This window comes from Rhinoraja longicauda, chromosome 20 (assembly GCF_053455715.1).
Source record: "Rhinoraja longicauda isolate Sanriku21f chromosome 20, sRhiLon1.1, whole genome shotgun sequence".
Taxonomy (NCBI): domain Eukaryota; kingdom Metazoa; phylum Chordata; class Chondrichthyes; order Rajiformes; family Arhynchobatidae; genus Rhinoraja; species Rhinoraja longicauda.
Genome location: NC_135972.1, coordinates 38,885,536 through 38,903,568, shown reverse-complemented (window position 1 = coordinate 38,903,568; position 18,033 = coordinate 38,885,536). Strand labels below are relative to the sequence as shown.

The following is an 18,033-nucleotide window of genomic DNA, read 5'->3' as shown; positions in this document are numbered from 1 at the left end:
AAATCAATGCTGAATCTACTAATTTGGGGTAAACATGCCAACCCCTTCTAATTAACCTTTTGTTCATTTTTAGATTGGTACATGTTAAAAAAGTGATCACCCCATTATAAACACTCTTCGAAACAAGATTTGTCCCCTCATATCTTTTTCTTTAATTACTGTTTCCCATTGGCCTACGCTTTTATCGTTAAGGGATTTTTAAAAAATATTCCTAAACTCAAAATACAATCACAACCCAACACCACTTAAAATCTTCAGGTTAACTTGCTGAAAGGTGGAGCTTAGCACTGCAAAATGGCATGAAAAAGATTTGGGTTTGAGTTGTGCAGTAAGCCCCGCACAGTGGCGCAGCTTGTAGAGCCACTATCTCACAGCACCAGGGACCCAAGTACCAATCTGACCTCTGGTGCTGTCCGTGTGGAGTTTGCCCGTTCCCCCTGTGACCATGTGGGCTTTCTCTGGGTGCTCTAGTGTCATCTCACATCCCAAAGACGTGCAGGTTTTGTAGGTTAACTGGCCTCTATAAGCTACAGTGACAGACATAAAAAGCTGGAGTAACTCAGCGGGACAGGCAGCATCTCTGGAGTGAAGGAATGGGTGGCATTTCGAGTGGGGACCCTTCTTAAGGGTCACCCATTCCTTCTCTCCAGAGATGTTCCAGCTTTTTGTGTCTTTCTTCGGTTTAAACCAGCATCTGCAGTTCCTTCTAACACACTTAATATGCAGTGATTGGATTTGAAAGTGGGATTACATGGAACTAGTGTGAATGGGTGATTGATGGTCGGCACGGACCTGGTGGGCTGAAGGGCCTGTTTTCATGCTGTATTTTTGATTAATGAGGAAAAATATGTGTGAGACAGGCTATATTAAATCCGGTTTATGCTGGTGCATTTCTCAGCAGCGGAGCAAGCTAATGATTAGCACAATGCTGATTTGCATTGTGTAACCAGGTTGAGTTTCAGCTTGGTAAATCAATAGATTAGAAAGAACTGTTGAAAAGCCAAGTTTGTACAAGGTGAGTCTGTATTGACGGGTCACAGCGGAGATGTTTGCCATCAACATGGGAGAAGGGAAAATTGGAAACCAATTCACTGGAGAATCCCACAGTGTTGGGACAGGAAGTTGCCACATTCTTGTTTCACCCTGTTCAGTAAATGCATCTCTGCTAAGTGAACCAGTAGACCAGGTTCACAAGCAACAAAAGAAAAACATGTCCATGCATCTAAAATTACAACTTCACATTGCATGTTTTCATGTTCATGACCAAAATCTTTTGATTAAAAACTGTTTTGTTTGGCTGGCCAGTACTGTGGTGCAGTGAGTAGAATTGCTGCCTCACAGCGCCGGAGACCCAGGTTCGATCCTGACCTCAGCCGATGATGTGTGGCATTCGCACCTACTCCCTGTGTCCACTTGAGTTTCTCCTGGGTGCTTCAGTTTCCTCCCACATTCCAAGGATGTGTGGGTGGGTGGTCAATTGGCCTCTGTAAATTGTCCCCAGTGTGTGGGTGAGGGGTGTAATCTGAGGGGATGTTGAGAATGTGGGGAGAATAAACAAATGTGGGATTAGTACAGATAGCCAGAGAGTTGTGAATCTGTGGAATTCTCTGCCACAGAAGGCAGTGGAGGTCAATCCACTGGATATATTCAAGAGAGAGCTAGATAAAGCTCTTGGGGCTAACGGAATCAAGGGATATGGGGAGAAAGCAGGAACAGGGTACTGATTCTGGATGATCAGCCATGATCAAATAGAATGGCGGTGCTGGCTTGAAGGGCTGAATGGCCGACTCCTGCACCTATTTTCTATGTTTCTATCTTTCTACTATAGGTGGTTGATGGTCAGCATAGACTCTATGGGCCAAGGGACTATTTCTGTGCTGTATGACTCAAATTCTAATTCTAACGGGTTTGGCAGATGTGAGAAATGTTGCCAGGTATAGTGACAATTGCAACAGCAGCATAATCAAGGACACAGGTACAGCAGGCAGTGGAAAAAGCTAATGGCATGTTGGCCTTTATGACAAGAGGAGTTGAGTATAGGAGCAAAGAGGTCCTTCTGCAGTTGTACAGGGCCCTAGTGAGACCGCACCTGGAGTACTGTGTGCAATTTTGGTCTCCAAATTTGAGGATTAGTACAGATAGCCAGAGAGTTGTGAATCTGTGGAATTCTCTGCCTCAAAGGCAGTGGAGGCCAATTCTCTGGATGCTTTCAAGAGAGAGCTAGATAGAGCTCTTAAAGATAGCGTAGTCAGGGGGTATGGGGAGAAGGCAGGCACGGGGTACTGACTGTGGATGATCAGCCATGATCACATTGAATGGCGGTGCTGGCTCAAAGGGCCGAATGGCCTACTCTTGCACCTATTGTCTATTGTCTATTGACGAGTCGCACCCTGGCCACTCCCTCTTCTCCCCACTCCCATCGAGCAAGAGGTACAGAAGTGTGAAAACGCACAGCTCCCGATTCAGGGACAGTTTCTTCCCAGCTGTTATCAGGCAACTGAACCATCCTACCACAACCAGAGAGCAGTGCTGAACTACTATCTACCTCAATGGTGACCCTCAGACTATCCTTGATCGGACTTTGCTGGCTTTCCCTTGCACCTTAAACGTTATTCCCTTATGTACCGATACACTGTTAATGGCTCGATCGTAACCATGTATTGTCTGTCAGCTGACTGGATGGCACGCAACAAAAAATGTTCACTGTACCTCGGAACACGTGACAATAAACTGAACTGAAACTGATGAACAGGCAGGAGATGGAGGGAGAGAGATTGTGTGCAGGCAGATGAGATGAGTTTATATTGGCATCGTGGTCGGTGCAGCCATCTTTGGCCGTATGTCCTGTTCCCGTGCTCACTCTCCTGCACTCTCACCTTTGAACTCATGTTGGGTTATTTTTAGCCTGGGGGAAATATCTACAATTCAGATCAATTCCAATATTTTTTCAAACCATTTTACACTGTTCATCTGTCTTCTGTTCTTTATCTTTATTTCCAACTGTCAAACAGCTGAGTCCATTAAATATGTCCCTCTTTCAGTTAATGAATAGCTTTCACAGTGGAGAGATGTAACTGTTTGCAATCATGGAATCTACTGTTGAAGGTCAACAGCTCACCACATCCACACCAGCTGTTCAAAACAGCTGGCCAGAAAGACACAGCAAAATGAGCAGAGACAATTGAGCGGCACAGTGGCGCAGCGGTAGAGTTGCTGCCTTACAGCACTTGCAGTGCCAGGGACCTGGGTTTGATCCCAACTATGGGTGCTGTCTGTACGGAGTTCGTACGTTCTCCCCTGTGACCTGCGTGGGTTTTCTCCGAGATCTTCGGTTTCCTCCCACATTCCAAAGACGTACAGGTTTGTAGGTTAATTGGCTTGGTATCAGTGTAAATTGTCCCCAGTATGTGTTAATGTGCGGGGATCGTTGGTCAGTGCGGACTCAGTGGGCCGAAGGGCCTGTTTCCGCGCTGTATCTCTAAACTAAACTAAAACTAAAAGACAGCGACTGAAAATTAATGTGGATAGGTGTGCAGTCCTAATGTTTCGGAGATGCAAGGAGACGGTGTCATTATAATGGTGGGAAAGTCAAGTCCAAGTCAAGTCTTCAATCTGAGCCTGAAACTGGGGAGAGTTCCACAGCTGTGGAAAACATCCTGCATGGTACCGGTACCAAAGACACCGCACACGAAGGAACCCAACAGCTACAGGCCGGTGGCACTGACATCACACCTGATGAAAGCACTGGAGCATCTGGTCCTCGCCCATCTCCGCCCCCTGGTGAGACCATCAATGGATCCGCTGCAGTTCACCTACCAGACTCGCATCGGAGTGGAGAACGCCATCATCTACCTGCGGAACAGAGCTCTCTCACACCTGGAGAGGCCGGATAACACTGTGAGAATCATGTTCTTTGATTTCTCCAGTGCATTCAACACCATCCAGCTGGGGCTTCTGGGGGGCAAGCTGGAGCGCACAGGAGTGGATCACCACCTCACATCCTGGATTCTGGACTACCTCACCAACCGACCACAGTATGTGAGGACAAAGGACCTGGTCTCGGACATGGTGGTCTGCAGCACTGGGGTTCCGCAGGGAACAGTGCTAGCTCTATTCTTGTTCACCCTGTACACTGCGGACTTCAGGCACAGCTCTGCAAACTGCTATCTACAGAAGTTCTCTGACGACTCTGCCATCGTCGGCCTCATCATGGGCGACGAGGACAGGGCGTACAGAGAACTGATCAAGGAGTTTGTGGACTGGTGCTAGCGGAACCGCCTCCGGATCAACGTGGGAAAACCAGGGAGATGGTGGTGGATTTCCGCAGGCGCAGCCAGGCCCCCCCGACACCGGTGAACATCCAGGGAATGGACATCGAGAGGGTGGACTCTTATAAGTACCTGGGTGTCTACCTCAACAATAAACTTGACTGGACCGAAAACACCGATGCGCTATACAGAAAGGGCCAGAGCAGACTTTATCTGCTAAGGAGACGCGGGTCCTTTGGAGTGCAGGGGGCACTCCTAAGGACCTTCTACAACATGGAGGTGGCAACGGCCATTTTCTATGGAGTGGTCTGCTGGAGCAGCAGCATCTCAGCGGTGAAAGGGAAGAGACTTGACAAGCTGATCAGGAAGGCCAGCTCTGTCCTGGGTTGCCCCCTCGACTCAGTGCAGGCGGTGGGAGAGAGGAGGATGATGGCAAAGTTAACATCGCTGCTGGACACCGACTCCCACCCCATGCAGGACACTGTCACTGCACTGAGTAGCTCCTTCAGTGACAGACTCCTTCACCCCAAGTGTGTGAAGGAGAGATATAGGAGGTCCTTCCTTCCTGCTGCTGTGAGACTGCACAACCAGCACTGCTCCCAGCAGACGAGTCAACAATAACAGCTAAGGAATACACAGTAAACTAATGACAATTTATTCTTGTCTTTACTTTTATTTATAATGAATGATCTCTTGCTCTCTTGCTATCCACTTTGCTGCTGTAACACTGTCAATTTCCCCGGTGTGGGACAAATAAAGGAATATATTATTATTATTATTATTATTATTATTATTATTATTATTATTATTATTATTATTATTATTATTATTATTATTATTATTATTATTATTATTATTATTATTATTATTATTATTATTATTATTATTATTATTATGAGTAGAAGATCCTAGGGTTTACACAGACAAATCTTTGCCAGTGAGTGAGCAAGTTCTGAAGGCAATTTAAAAAGTAAATGTGATAATTGATATTATATTTAAAGGCTATACAGGTCCCCAACATTCTTTTCATAGCCCTGAAAATTATCCTGGTTCAAGTATACCCAATCGCACTTTAATAATGATAACAGTCACGCACCACAGTTCAGATCTTCACAACCCTCTCTGTGATGATGTATCTTCTTCTTCCCTTTAGTACCCTGGTCAATGATTTTAAATCAATGACCTAAGTACACAGACTCATTTGTCGAGAGGTCATCGAGTCACAGAGTGATACAGTGTGGAAACAGGCCCTTTGGCCCTACTTGCCAACATGTCCCAGCTACACTATTCCCACCTGCCCACGTTTGGTCCTCCAAACTTGACCAATCCATGTACCTGTCTAACTGTTTCTTAAATGTTGGTATAGTCCCTGCCTCAACTACCTCCTCTGGCAGCTTGTTCCATACACCCACCACCCTTTGTGTGAAAATATTGCCCCTCAGATTCCGATTAAATCTTTTCCCCTTCACCTTGAACCTATGTCCTCTGGTCCTTGAATCAGCTACTCTGAGCAAGAGACCCGATCTATTCCTCTCATGATTTTATACACCTCTATAAGATCCCCGCTCATCCTCCTGCGTTCCAAGGAATAGAGACCCAACCTCCTCAACCTCTCCCTATAGCTCACACCCTCTAGTCCTGGCAACATCCTCATAAATCTCTGCACCCTTTCCAACTTGACAACATCTTTCCTATAACATGGTGCCCAGAACTGAACACAATACTCTAAATGCGACCTCACCAACGTCTTGTGCAGCTGTAACATGACCTCCCAACTTCTATACTCAAACTTAGTTTCTGCCCCTCTACTCTCATCAAACAAGATAGTTTTATATAAATGCCTTTACTCTCCTGCAAGGCCTGCTCAAAGGAAAACTATCTCACCTTCTATACTCTGTCCACAAAACTGAAGTCCATTATCTGCTATAATCCTGATAAACATGCTCTTAAACCAAACCTATAACATCCTTCTAAATGACGGAACATAGAATTTTACATAGTATTCAAAGTGAGAATTGCTCGGAACCTCAAATGTTTTTTTGTATTTGTTGCCTATATTTACAAAATGAAATGTCCGCATATTAGCTTAACTATCATCCAAATCTGTCCAGTCACCTTCAAAGCTTTGTGTGGATGCCCACTGCTCAGCTGCTCTGTTCTTCAATACAATACAATACAATACAATATATCTTTATTGTCATTGTACAGGGGTACAACGAGATTGGGAATGCGCCTCCCATACGATGCAACCCTGCCCAACCTTGCACTTTAATGATGCTGTCTTTTCATGTCGAAGGTATTTATTCACAAAATGCTGGAGTAACTCAGCGGGTCAGGCAGCATCTCGGGAGAGAAGGACTGGGTGGCGTCTCGACCCGAAACGCCACCCATTCCTTCTCTCCTGAGATGCTGCCTGACCCGCTGAGTTACTCCAGCATTTTGTGAATAAAAACCTTCGATTTGTACCAGCATCTGCAGTTATTTTCTTACACTGTCTTTTCATGTCCTAGCTATGGTAGGTGACCATTTCATACGTTGTTTAATTATGTATAGTTTGGAGGTACAGTCTGGATTCGGGTCATTTGAGTCCATGCCAACCATTGACCACCACTTTACCATCCCACTTTTGCATTCAACTCTGATACACTGGGGCCAATTGACCTACAAGCCCACATGTCCTTGGCGTGTTGGAGAAAACCCGTGGTATGAAATCTACACGGTCACAGGGAGAACATGCAAACTCCACACAGACAGCTCCCAAGACCAGGATCAAACCTGGGTCTCTGGCACTGTGACACAGTAGCTCTACCAGCTGCGCCTTAGTAACAAACTTATCATGTTAAATTCCTTCAGCTGTTCCTCTTTTCATTATCTCAGTCTCTGTGTCTTTCTGAGATCTACTACATTCATGCAGTTTGCTTCAATGCCAGGCCGCCATGGTGGCACTGCAGTAGAGTTGCTGCCTTGTGGTGCCAGAGACTTGGGTTTGATTCTGACTACGGGTGCTGTCTGAACGGAGTTTGTACGTTCTCCCCGTGACCTGCATTGGTTTTCTCCGGGTTACCCGGTTTCTACTATAATTCCAAAAACGTACAGGTTTGTAGATTAATAGGTTTCTGTCAATTGCCAGGATAGTGTAGGATAGTACTACATGGGTGATTGTTGGTCAGTACGGACTCAGTAAGACAAACGGTTCCACACTGTATCTCCAAACTCAACTAAACTAATACAAGCCCTGTAGCATCAGCAAATTTCAAATCTGAACCCAAGTCCAGATCATTTAGAAATAAATAGAATAATGCCAAGTCAAGAGTGTTTAATTGTGTAAGAAGGAACTGCAGGTGTGTAGGAAAAAAACTGCAGATGTTGACATAAATTGAAGGTAGACAAAAAATGCTGGAGTAACTCAGCAGGTCAGGCAGCATCTCTGGAGAGGAGGAATGGGTGACGTTTCAGGTCGAGAGATGGGTCTGAAGAAGGGTCTCGACCCAAAATGTCACCCATTCCTTCTCTCCAGAGATGCTGCCTGGCCCGCTGAGTTACTCCAGCATTTTTTGTCTACCAAGGAACTGCAGGTGCTGGTTTACCGAAGATAGACACAAAAAGCTGGAGTAACTCAGCGGAACGGGCAGCATCTCTGGAGAGAAGGAATGGGTGACGTTTCGGTTCAAGACCCTTCTTCAGACTAGTTAGGGATAAGGGAAACGAGAGATATAGACGGTGATGTGGAGGAATCAAGAACAATGAATGAAAGATATGTAAAAAAGTAATGATGATAAAGGAAACAGGCTGTTTGTTGGGTTAAAATGAGAAGCTGGTGCGACTTGGGTGGGGGAGGGATAGAGAGAGAGGGAATGCTGGGGCTACCTGAAGTGAGAGAAATCAATATTCATACCACTGGGCTGTAAGCTGCCCAAGCGAAATATGAGATGCTGTTCCTCCAATTAGCGTTTAGCTTCACTCTGACAATGGAGGAAACCGAGGGCAGAAAGCTCAGTGTGGGAATGGGAAGGAGAATTAAAGTGTCCAGCAACCGGGAGATCAGGTTGGTTCACGCGGGCACCATCATCGTCTATATCTCTCAATTCCCTTATCCCTAACCAGTCTGAAGAACGGTCTCGACCCGAAACGTCACTTATTCCTTCTCTCCAGAGATGCTGCCTGTTTCGCTGAGTTACTCCAGCTTTTTGTGTCTGGCAAGAGTGTTTAATTGTCATTTGTAGCAAAACGGAACCATGACATTCTTTCTTGCAGCACCTCAACAGGTATGTAGTTGCCCTCACAGGGCAGTGGAGGCCAATTCTCTGAATACATTCAAGAGAGAGCTAGATAGAGCTCTTAAGGATAGCGGAGTCAGGGGGTATGGGGAGAAGGCAGGAACAGGGTACTGATTGAGAATGATCAGCCATGATCACATTGAATGGCGGTGCTGGCTCGAAGGGCCGAATGGCCTACTCCTGCACCTATTGTCTATTGTTTATTGTCTATAGACACAGTACCTAATAGATAAGCATAATACACAAGCAAACAAAAAAAGAAAGAAGTCCAAGAAAATTTAAAAACACCATTATAGTTCAAAAGAAACTAAAGGTTGAAGTTCCCAGTACAAACAAGACAGTTCGTAGTTGAAAATTATATTGGAGTCCACAATGTTCAATAGCATGATAGTTGTGGAAAGGAGCTGCTTTTGAAGCTGGAAGTCATGGTTTTCAGACTCCTGTACCTCTTTTGCGAGGCAGGAGTGAAATGAGAGTGTGGCCAGGGTGGAGTGGGTCCTTGATGGAACTGGATGCCGATTTGAGGCAGTGCTTCCTGTAGAGCCGATAATGGTAGGGAGGTCATTAACCATGGTGGACTGGCCAGTGTTCACCACGTTTTATAATCTCCCTCATTCTTGGCGTTTGAGTTGCCGAGCCAGGCCTTGATGCAACCAGTCAACCTGCGTGTAGATTATTAGTTGACATGTCAACTGATCAAAATTATTTTTTTCTTATTACTCCATTTAAAACGTTGACACCTTTGTTGCTTAATTTTCATTTTGCTTTGACAAATGAGAAACTGCATTTGGAAAAAAATTAGGTTTTTTGACACATTTTCGATTTTACACACATTGACACCATTTGATTAACTTATCAGGAAGATACATCATGTAGATACATAAATAAGATGTACAATACATAGATGAAGATAGATGAAGATACATAAATTTTGCACGAAAGTGATGGCGGCTTTTGAATGTTTACTGACAAAATATTGGAATGTATCGGCAAATCTCTGTGATACTAAAAGTTCAGTCTAGTTTATTGTCAAGTGTGCGGAGGTACAGTGAAAAGCGATGTTGTTTTTGAAGCTTTGCATTTCTATTTAATTCGTGGAAACTTGATACCCACTTTTATCTTGTTCCAAAAATAGGCATGTAGGTATGAGGATAACTTGAAGGTCATCTACTGTCAAACTCCCCCTCTCAAATGCTTTAAACTCTCACTGCCCACGCAAGGCAAAGCAACTTTTATCTTTGACAATGTCTCCGTGGCAACGTTTGATTTCGGATACATGGAAGATCCTTTGTTCGAGACGTTTAAAGTTCCCAAAGAAATCAAAAAGAGTGGTAGCAATGCCCTTGAGATTAAAGTAAGTGGGTTGTAATCGGAACAATTTAATCATTTATACTTTGGTACACATTGCCTGTAAAAGTAAATCTAAGATGGTAGTCTTATGACATGGCTTTATATAACCTTTATTTAATTCTGAAAATATGTTTTGTACAAATCATTTCTCCCCAATACCTCTGGTACATCTCCCAACTCAAGAGACATTTTCAAAAGTGTTCAACTGTGACAATGAATGTCAGGAACCATTGAAGAACAGATAATAGCTGATTGGCAGGTTTAAGAAAATTACTGGAATCATCCAGATCAGATCTTTGTTCATTACCACTATTCAGCATAATTGTTATTTATTGTATTCTTTGTTCCTCCAAAATATTCACAGGGCAAATATTCACTTGTCGAGTAAAATCCAACTTACTAAGAACAGTGCATGCAGTTCATGCATTTAAAATATCCCAAACCAAATCAAAAGCCCATTGCATGGTTCTTGTCTGGTTCTGCATGCGACTGAGACTGCAGGTTGATAACCTATCCCTATATCCCTGCCACTGGAATCCAGAAACAAGTAGTAGAATTTGCCAACAAATATTGGGGGTTTTTCTCTCACTGATTAAGCAACTGGCGTGTGCTGACTTAGTCCCGAAGACTCATAGATCATTGCAAACAAAGGGAAAAAGTGTTCACATTCATTGTCACAGGCCTACTGAGTCAAATCAAGAGTGTTTTATTGTCATGTGTCCCAGACACAACAATGAAATTCCTACGTGCAAACAATGTAATAAACGAGAAAAAAAAGTTCAGTGTGTGTATATATACACATACCCACATGTATTTATATATATATATATATATATAGATGTATATGCACATACAGTCTGAAGAAGGGTTTCGACCCGAAATGTCACCCATTCCTTCTCTCCTGAGATGCTGCCTGACCTGCTGAGTTACTCCAGCATTTTGTGAATATATACATATACATATATACACACACATATGTATACACATCATCATCATCAGCGGTCATTGGAAGCAAGTGTGACTGTCCTCTCCATAGAGGACGCCTGTGCGTGACTTTGTTTAACGTGGGGAGACTGGTGCACAGCCAGCTACCTCACGGTCCTTGACAGATCAGGGTCAGGATCCAGTGGCATGGAGTCCAAGTCGACCGGGGACCCTTTTCCGCTGCAGCCTCATCCGCCTTCCCAGCCGCTGTGACACTCCACTAAAGTCAGCCATCATCCTCCGCCTGTTCCACCGTTGAGGTTTTGGTTGTATTGCTCTTTGTCAGGGACCTTCCCCTCGACCTTACCACCATGGGTGACCCTACCAGGAGCGTAGTTCCAGACGGCATCGCTCTCAGGACCACACAAGCTTCTCCACCACGACAAGTGACAATCCACGGACACAAACATACACTCAATGCTATTAATCCATACCAGAGTCTATCTTCTCAAGACGTTGACTGAAGTTTTTTAATTGTGCACCATTCACTTGTCCAAAATGTTTGTTTAATTCTAAACTTATCATTTTTGCAATAGGTATAACAACTTACATAGGAATCTTTTGTTTTAGTTTCAAGGACAACCAATTCATTCTGATGCAATAAATGGCAAAATACTAACAATTGGAAACCAGAGCTGTGAGCACATACACCTGAAACCAAACACTCTGATTTGCATCATACCTAGGGAACTTCTGGCTTCACGAAGTGAATTGGACGTGGAAGTAAGAGATGTTTATGATTAAATTCTTGCATGACTAGATTTTAGTGGTTCATCGACGTAGGATGTTCATGTGACAGATCGTACACTCTAATTGTTTATATTTTCCACATAATCTTAGTTTGTACACTTGAACATGGTGCTGAATAACTGATAAAGGAAGCTGATTTACTCATTGGTGCAAGAAGTGTGCCAAGCGCTTCAATCGTAGATTTAGAGAGGGTAAATGGATGGAGACAGCTCCAATTAGCAAAGGGTTCAACTACCAGGAAAAGCTGGTTTTAAATGTTAACCTAACAAGACAAGAGGTTATGGGAAGGAACTCATTTTGCACAAAGAGTGGTCGGAATCAGGAACAGCCCCTGCAGTGGGGCTGGTGATCACAACACAATCAATCAGGAAATGAGGTTTACAAATAAAAATTGATTTGGCACATGGGAGAGAATAAATTGCAGGGGAGAATAATTCTAAAATTCCATGGAAGAACTTTTGATAGGATATTTGACATACGTTGCATCCATATATTTGCTTCAAAACTGGATTGTATGTCTGGGATTCATACTCTTATTTAGATGCCAAATATCAATGTTTCATCTGGGCTTTCCACAGTTTAAGATGAACATTAGAAACCTCCTGTTTCTTACTTGTCAGAATTAAGCTTCCAATAGCATTTCTCACAACTATTTATCATAACCTTGATTTGTCCCAGCCTCTGAACCTCCCATTCTGTTTCCAGCCTTCACACCTTTAGCCTTTCCACCATTTTGTTTCCCCGTCCCTAATCCTCAGCTCATGGCATTATTCTGGTCTCACCTTTTGTCTCCTGGCCTTTCAGGGTTTATTGACTTTATTTTACAGACCTGAGCCCATTTTAATTGTAGTTCAAAACTTTAGTCTATTGTGCAAGTTGTTGCAAAATCAATGCATTAAAGGCTACAGATCAATGATTGGTAAAATAGGATTAGAACAGGTAGGTATTGATTGTCAGCATGCACACAGTGGGCCGAGGGGCTGATTTCTGTGATAAATGACTCTGTGACACGTTTCTCTTGAAATATTTGGTAAAAGAAACCTAGGCAAAGTAGAATCATGTTTAAAGAATTCTATATTATATATTTTTCAGACGACTGTAACAACATCTTTTTTTTGTTGATCTATTCATTCCCCCTCAGTGGAAAAAAGCAAATTCATCAATTTATTTGGGAAAAGTAATCATCCTTGAAAATAAGAATCTAATTCCATTCATTGGTGTGGTTTCGATAATATTGCTGGTTCTTCTGACACTTGGAATATTTATTTGGAGGTACAAGAAGAAACAGATGAAAGGTACTTATTGGTCAATACACTTCCTCGAGAAAATCTTATTAATTTTTTCATGCATTTTGCAATGTCTTTTTTTTAAATCACAGTTCTTTCTAATGAGATCACAATGCCAATTCAAACTGCAAAATTCTCCATTTTCCACCCTCTCATTTGACCTTGTTTTATTCAAAGATCTAAACCCAGATGTTGTGCGGTATGATGGAGGAACGCATACACTGCACCTCGACCGGCTTGTGAATACAAGAGCACGAAATAGTATCACTGCAGAAATGATATCTCATGAATCCTCTGACTATCGCACCACTCTGCAAGAAGGTTTGATAATTTAGTCTATATCTTCATTCAATATTGAGCCATGTATTTGTGTCATCTTCCATGCTCTCCTGAGACCAAAATCCTTAATGAATGCAGACACAAAATGCTGCAGTAACTCAGCGGGTCAGGCAGAATCTCTGGAGAGAAGGAATGGGTGACGTTTGGGGTCGAGACCCTTCTTCAGACTGATGTCAGGGGAGTGGGCGGGACAGAGATAGAATGGAGTCGGAAAGAGTAAGACTGGTGGGAGGATTTATTGACAAAATGCTGGAGTAACTCAGCTGGTCGGGCAGCATCTCGGGAGAGAAGGAATGGGTGACGTTTCGGGTCGAGACCCTTCTTCAGACTGATGTCAGGGGGGCGGGACAAAGGAAGGATATAGGTGGAGACAGGAAGATAGAGGGAGATCTGGGAAGGGGGAGGGGAAGGGAGGGACAGAGGGACTATCTAAAGTTGGAGAAGTCGACGTTCATACCACTGGGTTGCAAACTGCCCAGGCGAAATATGAGGTGCTGTTCCTCCAATTTCCGGTGGGCCGCACTATGGCACTGGAGGAGGCCCATGACAGAAAGGTCAGACTGGGAATGGGAGGGGGAGTTGAAGTGCTCGGCCACCGGGAGATCAGTTTTGTTAATGCGGACCGAGCGCAGGTGTTCAGCGAAGCGATCGCCGAGCCTGCGCTTGATTTCGCCGATGTAAATAAGTTGACATCTAGAGCAGCGGATGTAATAGATGAGGTTGGAGGAGGTGCAGGTGAACCTTTGTCTCACCTGGAAAGACTGTTTGGGTCCTTGGATGGAGTTGAGGGGGGAGGTAAAGGAACAGGTGTTGCATCTCGTGCGGTTGCAGGGGAAAGTGCCCGGGGTTGGGGTGGTTTGGGTAGGAAGGGACGAGTGGACCAGGGAGTTACGGAGGGAACGTTCTCTGCAGAACGCAGAGAGGGGAGGGGATGGGAAGATATGGCCAGTGGTGGGGTCCCGTTGTAGGTGACGGAAATGTTGGTGGATGATATGTTGGATCCGTTGGCTGGTATGGTGGAAGGTGAGAACGAGGGGGATTCTGTACTTGTTGCGAGTGGGGGGAGGGGGAGCAAGAGCGGAACTGCGGGATGTAGAAAAGACCCTAGTGAGAGCCTCATCTATAATGGAGGAGGGGAAGCCCCGTTTCCTGAAGAACGAGGACATCTCGGAAGCCCTAGTGTGAAACACCTCATCCCGGGCGCAGATGCGGCATAGAGGGAGGAATTGGGAGTAGGGGATAGACTTTTTGCAGGGGACCGGGTAGGAAGAAGTGTAGTCCAGATAGCTGTGCGAGTCAGTGGGTTTATAGTAAATATTCGTCACTAGTCTGTCTCCTGTGATGGAGATGGTGAGGTCCAGAAACGGGAGGGAGATGTCGGAGACAGTCCAGGTATATTTAAGGGCAGGATGGAAATTGGAGGTGAAGTGTATGAAGTCAGTGAGTTCTGCATGGGTGCAAGAGGTAGCACCAATGCAGTCATCGATGACTAGTGACGGACTAGTGACGGTCCCCTGCAAAAAGTCTATCCCCATCTCCCAATTCCTCCGTCTACGCCGCATCTGGAATGTTGGCCTTCATAATAAGAGGAGTTGAGTATAGGAGCAAAGAGGTCCTTCTGCAGTTGTACAGGGCCCTAGTGAGACCACACCTGGAGTACTGTGTGCAGTTTTGGTCTCCAAATTTGAGGAAGGATATTCTTGCTATTGAGGGCGTGCAGCGTAGGTTTACTAGGTTAATTCCAGGAATGGCGGGACTGTCATATGTTAAAAGACTGGAGCGACTAGGCTTGTATACACTGGAATTTAGAAGGATGAGAGGAGATCTTATCGAAACGTATAAGATTATTAAGGGGTTGGACACGTTAGAGGCAGGAAACATGTTCCCAATGTTGAGGGAGTCCAGAACCAGGGGCCACAGTTTAAGAATAAGGGGTAGGCCATTTAGAACGGAGATGAGGAAAAACCTTTTCACTCAGAGAGTTGTAAATCTGTGGAATTCTCTGCCTCAGTGGAGGCCAATTCTCTGGATGCTTTCAAGAGAGAGCTGGATAGAGCTCTTAATGATAGCGGAGTCAGGGGGTATGGGGAGAAGGCAGGAACGGGGTACTGATTGAGAATGATCAGCCATGATCACATTGAATGGCGGTGCTGGCTCGAAGGGCCGAATGGCCTCCTCCTGCACCTATTGTCTATTGTCAATTGTCTATTGAAATATAAAGTAGGCTGTGGTGGCGCTGTGAGTGCGGCTGAGACTTGCCTTCAGAGGCTCTAGAGGCTTCGGCCGCGGGCCGCGTGGATATCGGAAGCTCGCAGGTCCCTGGGTGGGGGCCGACCTTGGGAGCTCCAGCAGCGGCAGCATCTTCGCCCGCCCTGAATCGCAGGGCTTGGGTCGGCCCGCCGCTAACCTTCACTGTCTGGCGCGGCCTGGAATAGGCTGCGGGATTTCCTCCGCCCGGCGGGGGCTTCAATGTCGGGAGCCCCGACCGCCCCGACGTGGCAACTCCAACAGCCTGACTGCGGGAGAAGATGGCAGGGGAAGAGAAAAGACATTCTGGCCTTCCATCACAGTGAGGAGGTGACTGGAGGACACTCACTGTGATGGATCTTTTTTGTTTTATGTTGGTTTTGTGACTGTGTGTTTTATTGCTTTATTTTTATTGCTTCTTATTGTTGACTGTGGGTAACGGAAATTCGTCCAAAAACATGTTTTTGGATGACATTAAAGGCGATGCTATTCTATTCTATTCTATTCTATTCTATTCTATTCTATTCTATTCTATTGTAACTGCTGCAGGAACTCAGTGGGTTATGCAGCATCTGTGAAGGGAAATTGTCTAACAATGCATTTGCAGTCTTTGTGGTAAAGTTAAAGCAGGAATTTGGCAAAATGACCAGGACAGGCATAGTGGGGCAAACGCCCTACTGCTGTGCTGTACTGTTCCATGTTCAGGTGAAAATAAGTTTGTTTCTTATCGTTAACAGATCCTTTCCAGAATTTAACACAAGGAGCATCTTACAGACAAGCCCAGTTTTCCCACTCGGATCTGACTTGCATTTTGTCAAGTGGGGACTTGGATTCAACCACGCCGTTATTGCAAAGTGACGTGAACATAAACTTCAGCAGCTTGGACTCTGAACTACTGAAAGAGGTGCAGCACATGCTGATACGTGCAGACGCACTCACGATGCACACTGCAGAGGTGATAGGAAGAGGCAAGTCTTGAAATAGTTCCTGACCTAAGCAGCTCATCATCGAATAATTTAAGATGTCTTTAGATTGGTCTAATTCCTTTCTGCAGGTGACAATAACTATTGTGTTGTATCATTGTGTTTGTGGCATTCTGGTCAAGATTTGGTAATGTAGCTTGGAACGGCTATCAAACCTCGCACATTACCAATAAACTACAGGATTGTTGACCAATTGCTTTAGGCAAAGTTAGATTTAGCTCTTAGACCTAAAGGAATCATGGGATATGGGGAAAAAGCAGGAACAGGGTACTGATTTTGGATGATCAGCCATGATCATATTGAATGGTGGTGCTGGCTCGAAGGGCCGAATGGCCTACTGCTGCACCTATTTTTCTTGATTTGTTTTCTATGTTACCAATGGAAATCAATACTTGAAGAATGGACAGAGGACCAAGCATTAAGACTGAAATTCTGTTCATAATTGTTGACAAAGCCAATCATAGGCAAATCTAGAGGCACAAAGGTTGCAGGAAGCAGGCAGGAAAGTGGAGGCCAAGATCTGATCAGCCATGATCTGACTGGCAAAGACAAGTCAAGGAGGCTAATTCTTTAGTTTAGTTTCGGGATACAGCGTGGAAACAGGCCCTGTGGCCCACCGAGTCCACACTGACCAGCAATCCCCACACACATACTATCCTACATCATGTAAGTATAGTATACACTATCCCACCATACACACTAGGGACAAGTTACAATGATACCAAGCCAATTAACCTACAAATCTGTACATCTATGGAGTGTGGGAGGAAACCGGAGCTCCCGGAGAAAACCCACGCAGGTCTTGGGCAGCGGTAGAGTTGCTGCCTTACAGCGAATGCTGCGCCGGATACTCAGGTTCGATCCTGACTATGGGCGCCGTCTGTATGGAGTTTGTACGTTCTCCCCGTGACCCGCATGGGTTTTCTCCGAGATCTTCGGCTTCCTCCCACACTCCAAAGACGTACAGGTACGTAGGTTAATTGGCTTGGTAAATGTAAAAATTGTTCGTAGTGGGTATAGGATAGTGTTAATGTGCGGGGATCACTGGGCGGCGCAGACCCAGTGGGCCGAAGGACCTGTTTCTGCGCTGTATCTCTTTAAAAAAAAACATACAAAATACGTACACACAGCACCCGTAGTCAGGATCGAACCCGGGTCTCCGGTGCTGTAAGGCAGCAGCTCTACGGCTGCACCAACGTGCCTCTCTCGGTCTGTATGTCTGTTTAACCTGGGCCTGTATGTGTTTGCTAGATTTGTAAATGTTGTGATGGTTCTGTTTCCATCACGTCACAGGAAAGAATGAAGCCGTTGCCACTAAGTTTAGGGAAAGGGTCACATGAATGGTGAGGCAGGCAACCCATAATAGTGAAGACACCTCTGCCCCACCACAACGGCGGCAGTCAGAATCAAAGCTGGCAGCTCGGGGAAGGAACCCTGAAAGCCATGCCTGGCCTGAAGCCAAACTGTACAAATAAAATATAATTTCTCCAAAGGGAAGAAACGTCTATGACAATCAATTTCGTGTCGAGATTCAAAAGCAGCAGCAGCA

At 44.9% G+C, this 18,033-nt stretch overlaps 1 protein-coding gene across 4 annotated transcripts in view; it reads left to right on the top strand.

Moving 5' to 3' along the window:
• met (MET proto-oncogene, receptor tyrosine kinase) overlaps positions 1-18,033 on the top strand; it is a 172,494-nt gene that overhangs the window by 138,868 nt on the left and 15,593 nt on the right. For all 4 annotated transcript variants that reach the window (XM_078417439.1, XM_078417441.1, XM_078417440.1 and 1 more), the window contains 5 exons: positions 9,681-9,899; positions 11,450-11,602; positions 12,771-12,924; positions 13,093-13,236; positions 16,239-16,469. In XM_078417439.1, coding sequence (XP_078273565.1) covers positions 9,681-9,899; positions 11,450-11,602; positions 12,771-12,924; positions 13,093-13,236; positions 16,239-16,469 — 901 coding nt within the window. The remainder of the gene's footprint in view (positions 1-9,680; positions 9,900-11,449; positions 11,603-12,770; positions 12,925-13,092; positions 13,237-16,238; positions 16,470-18,033) is intronic.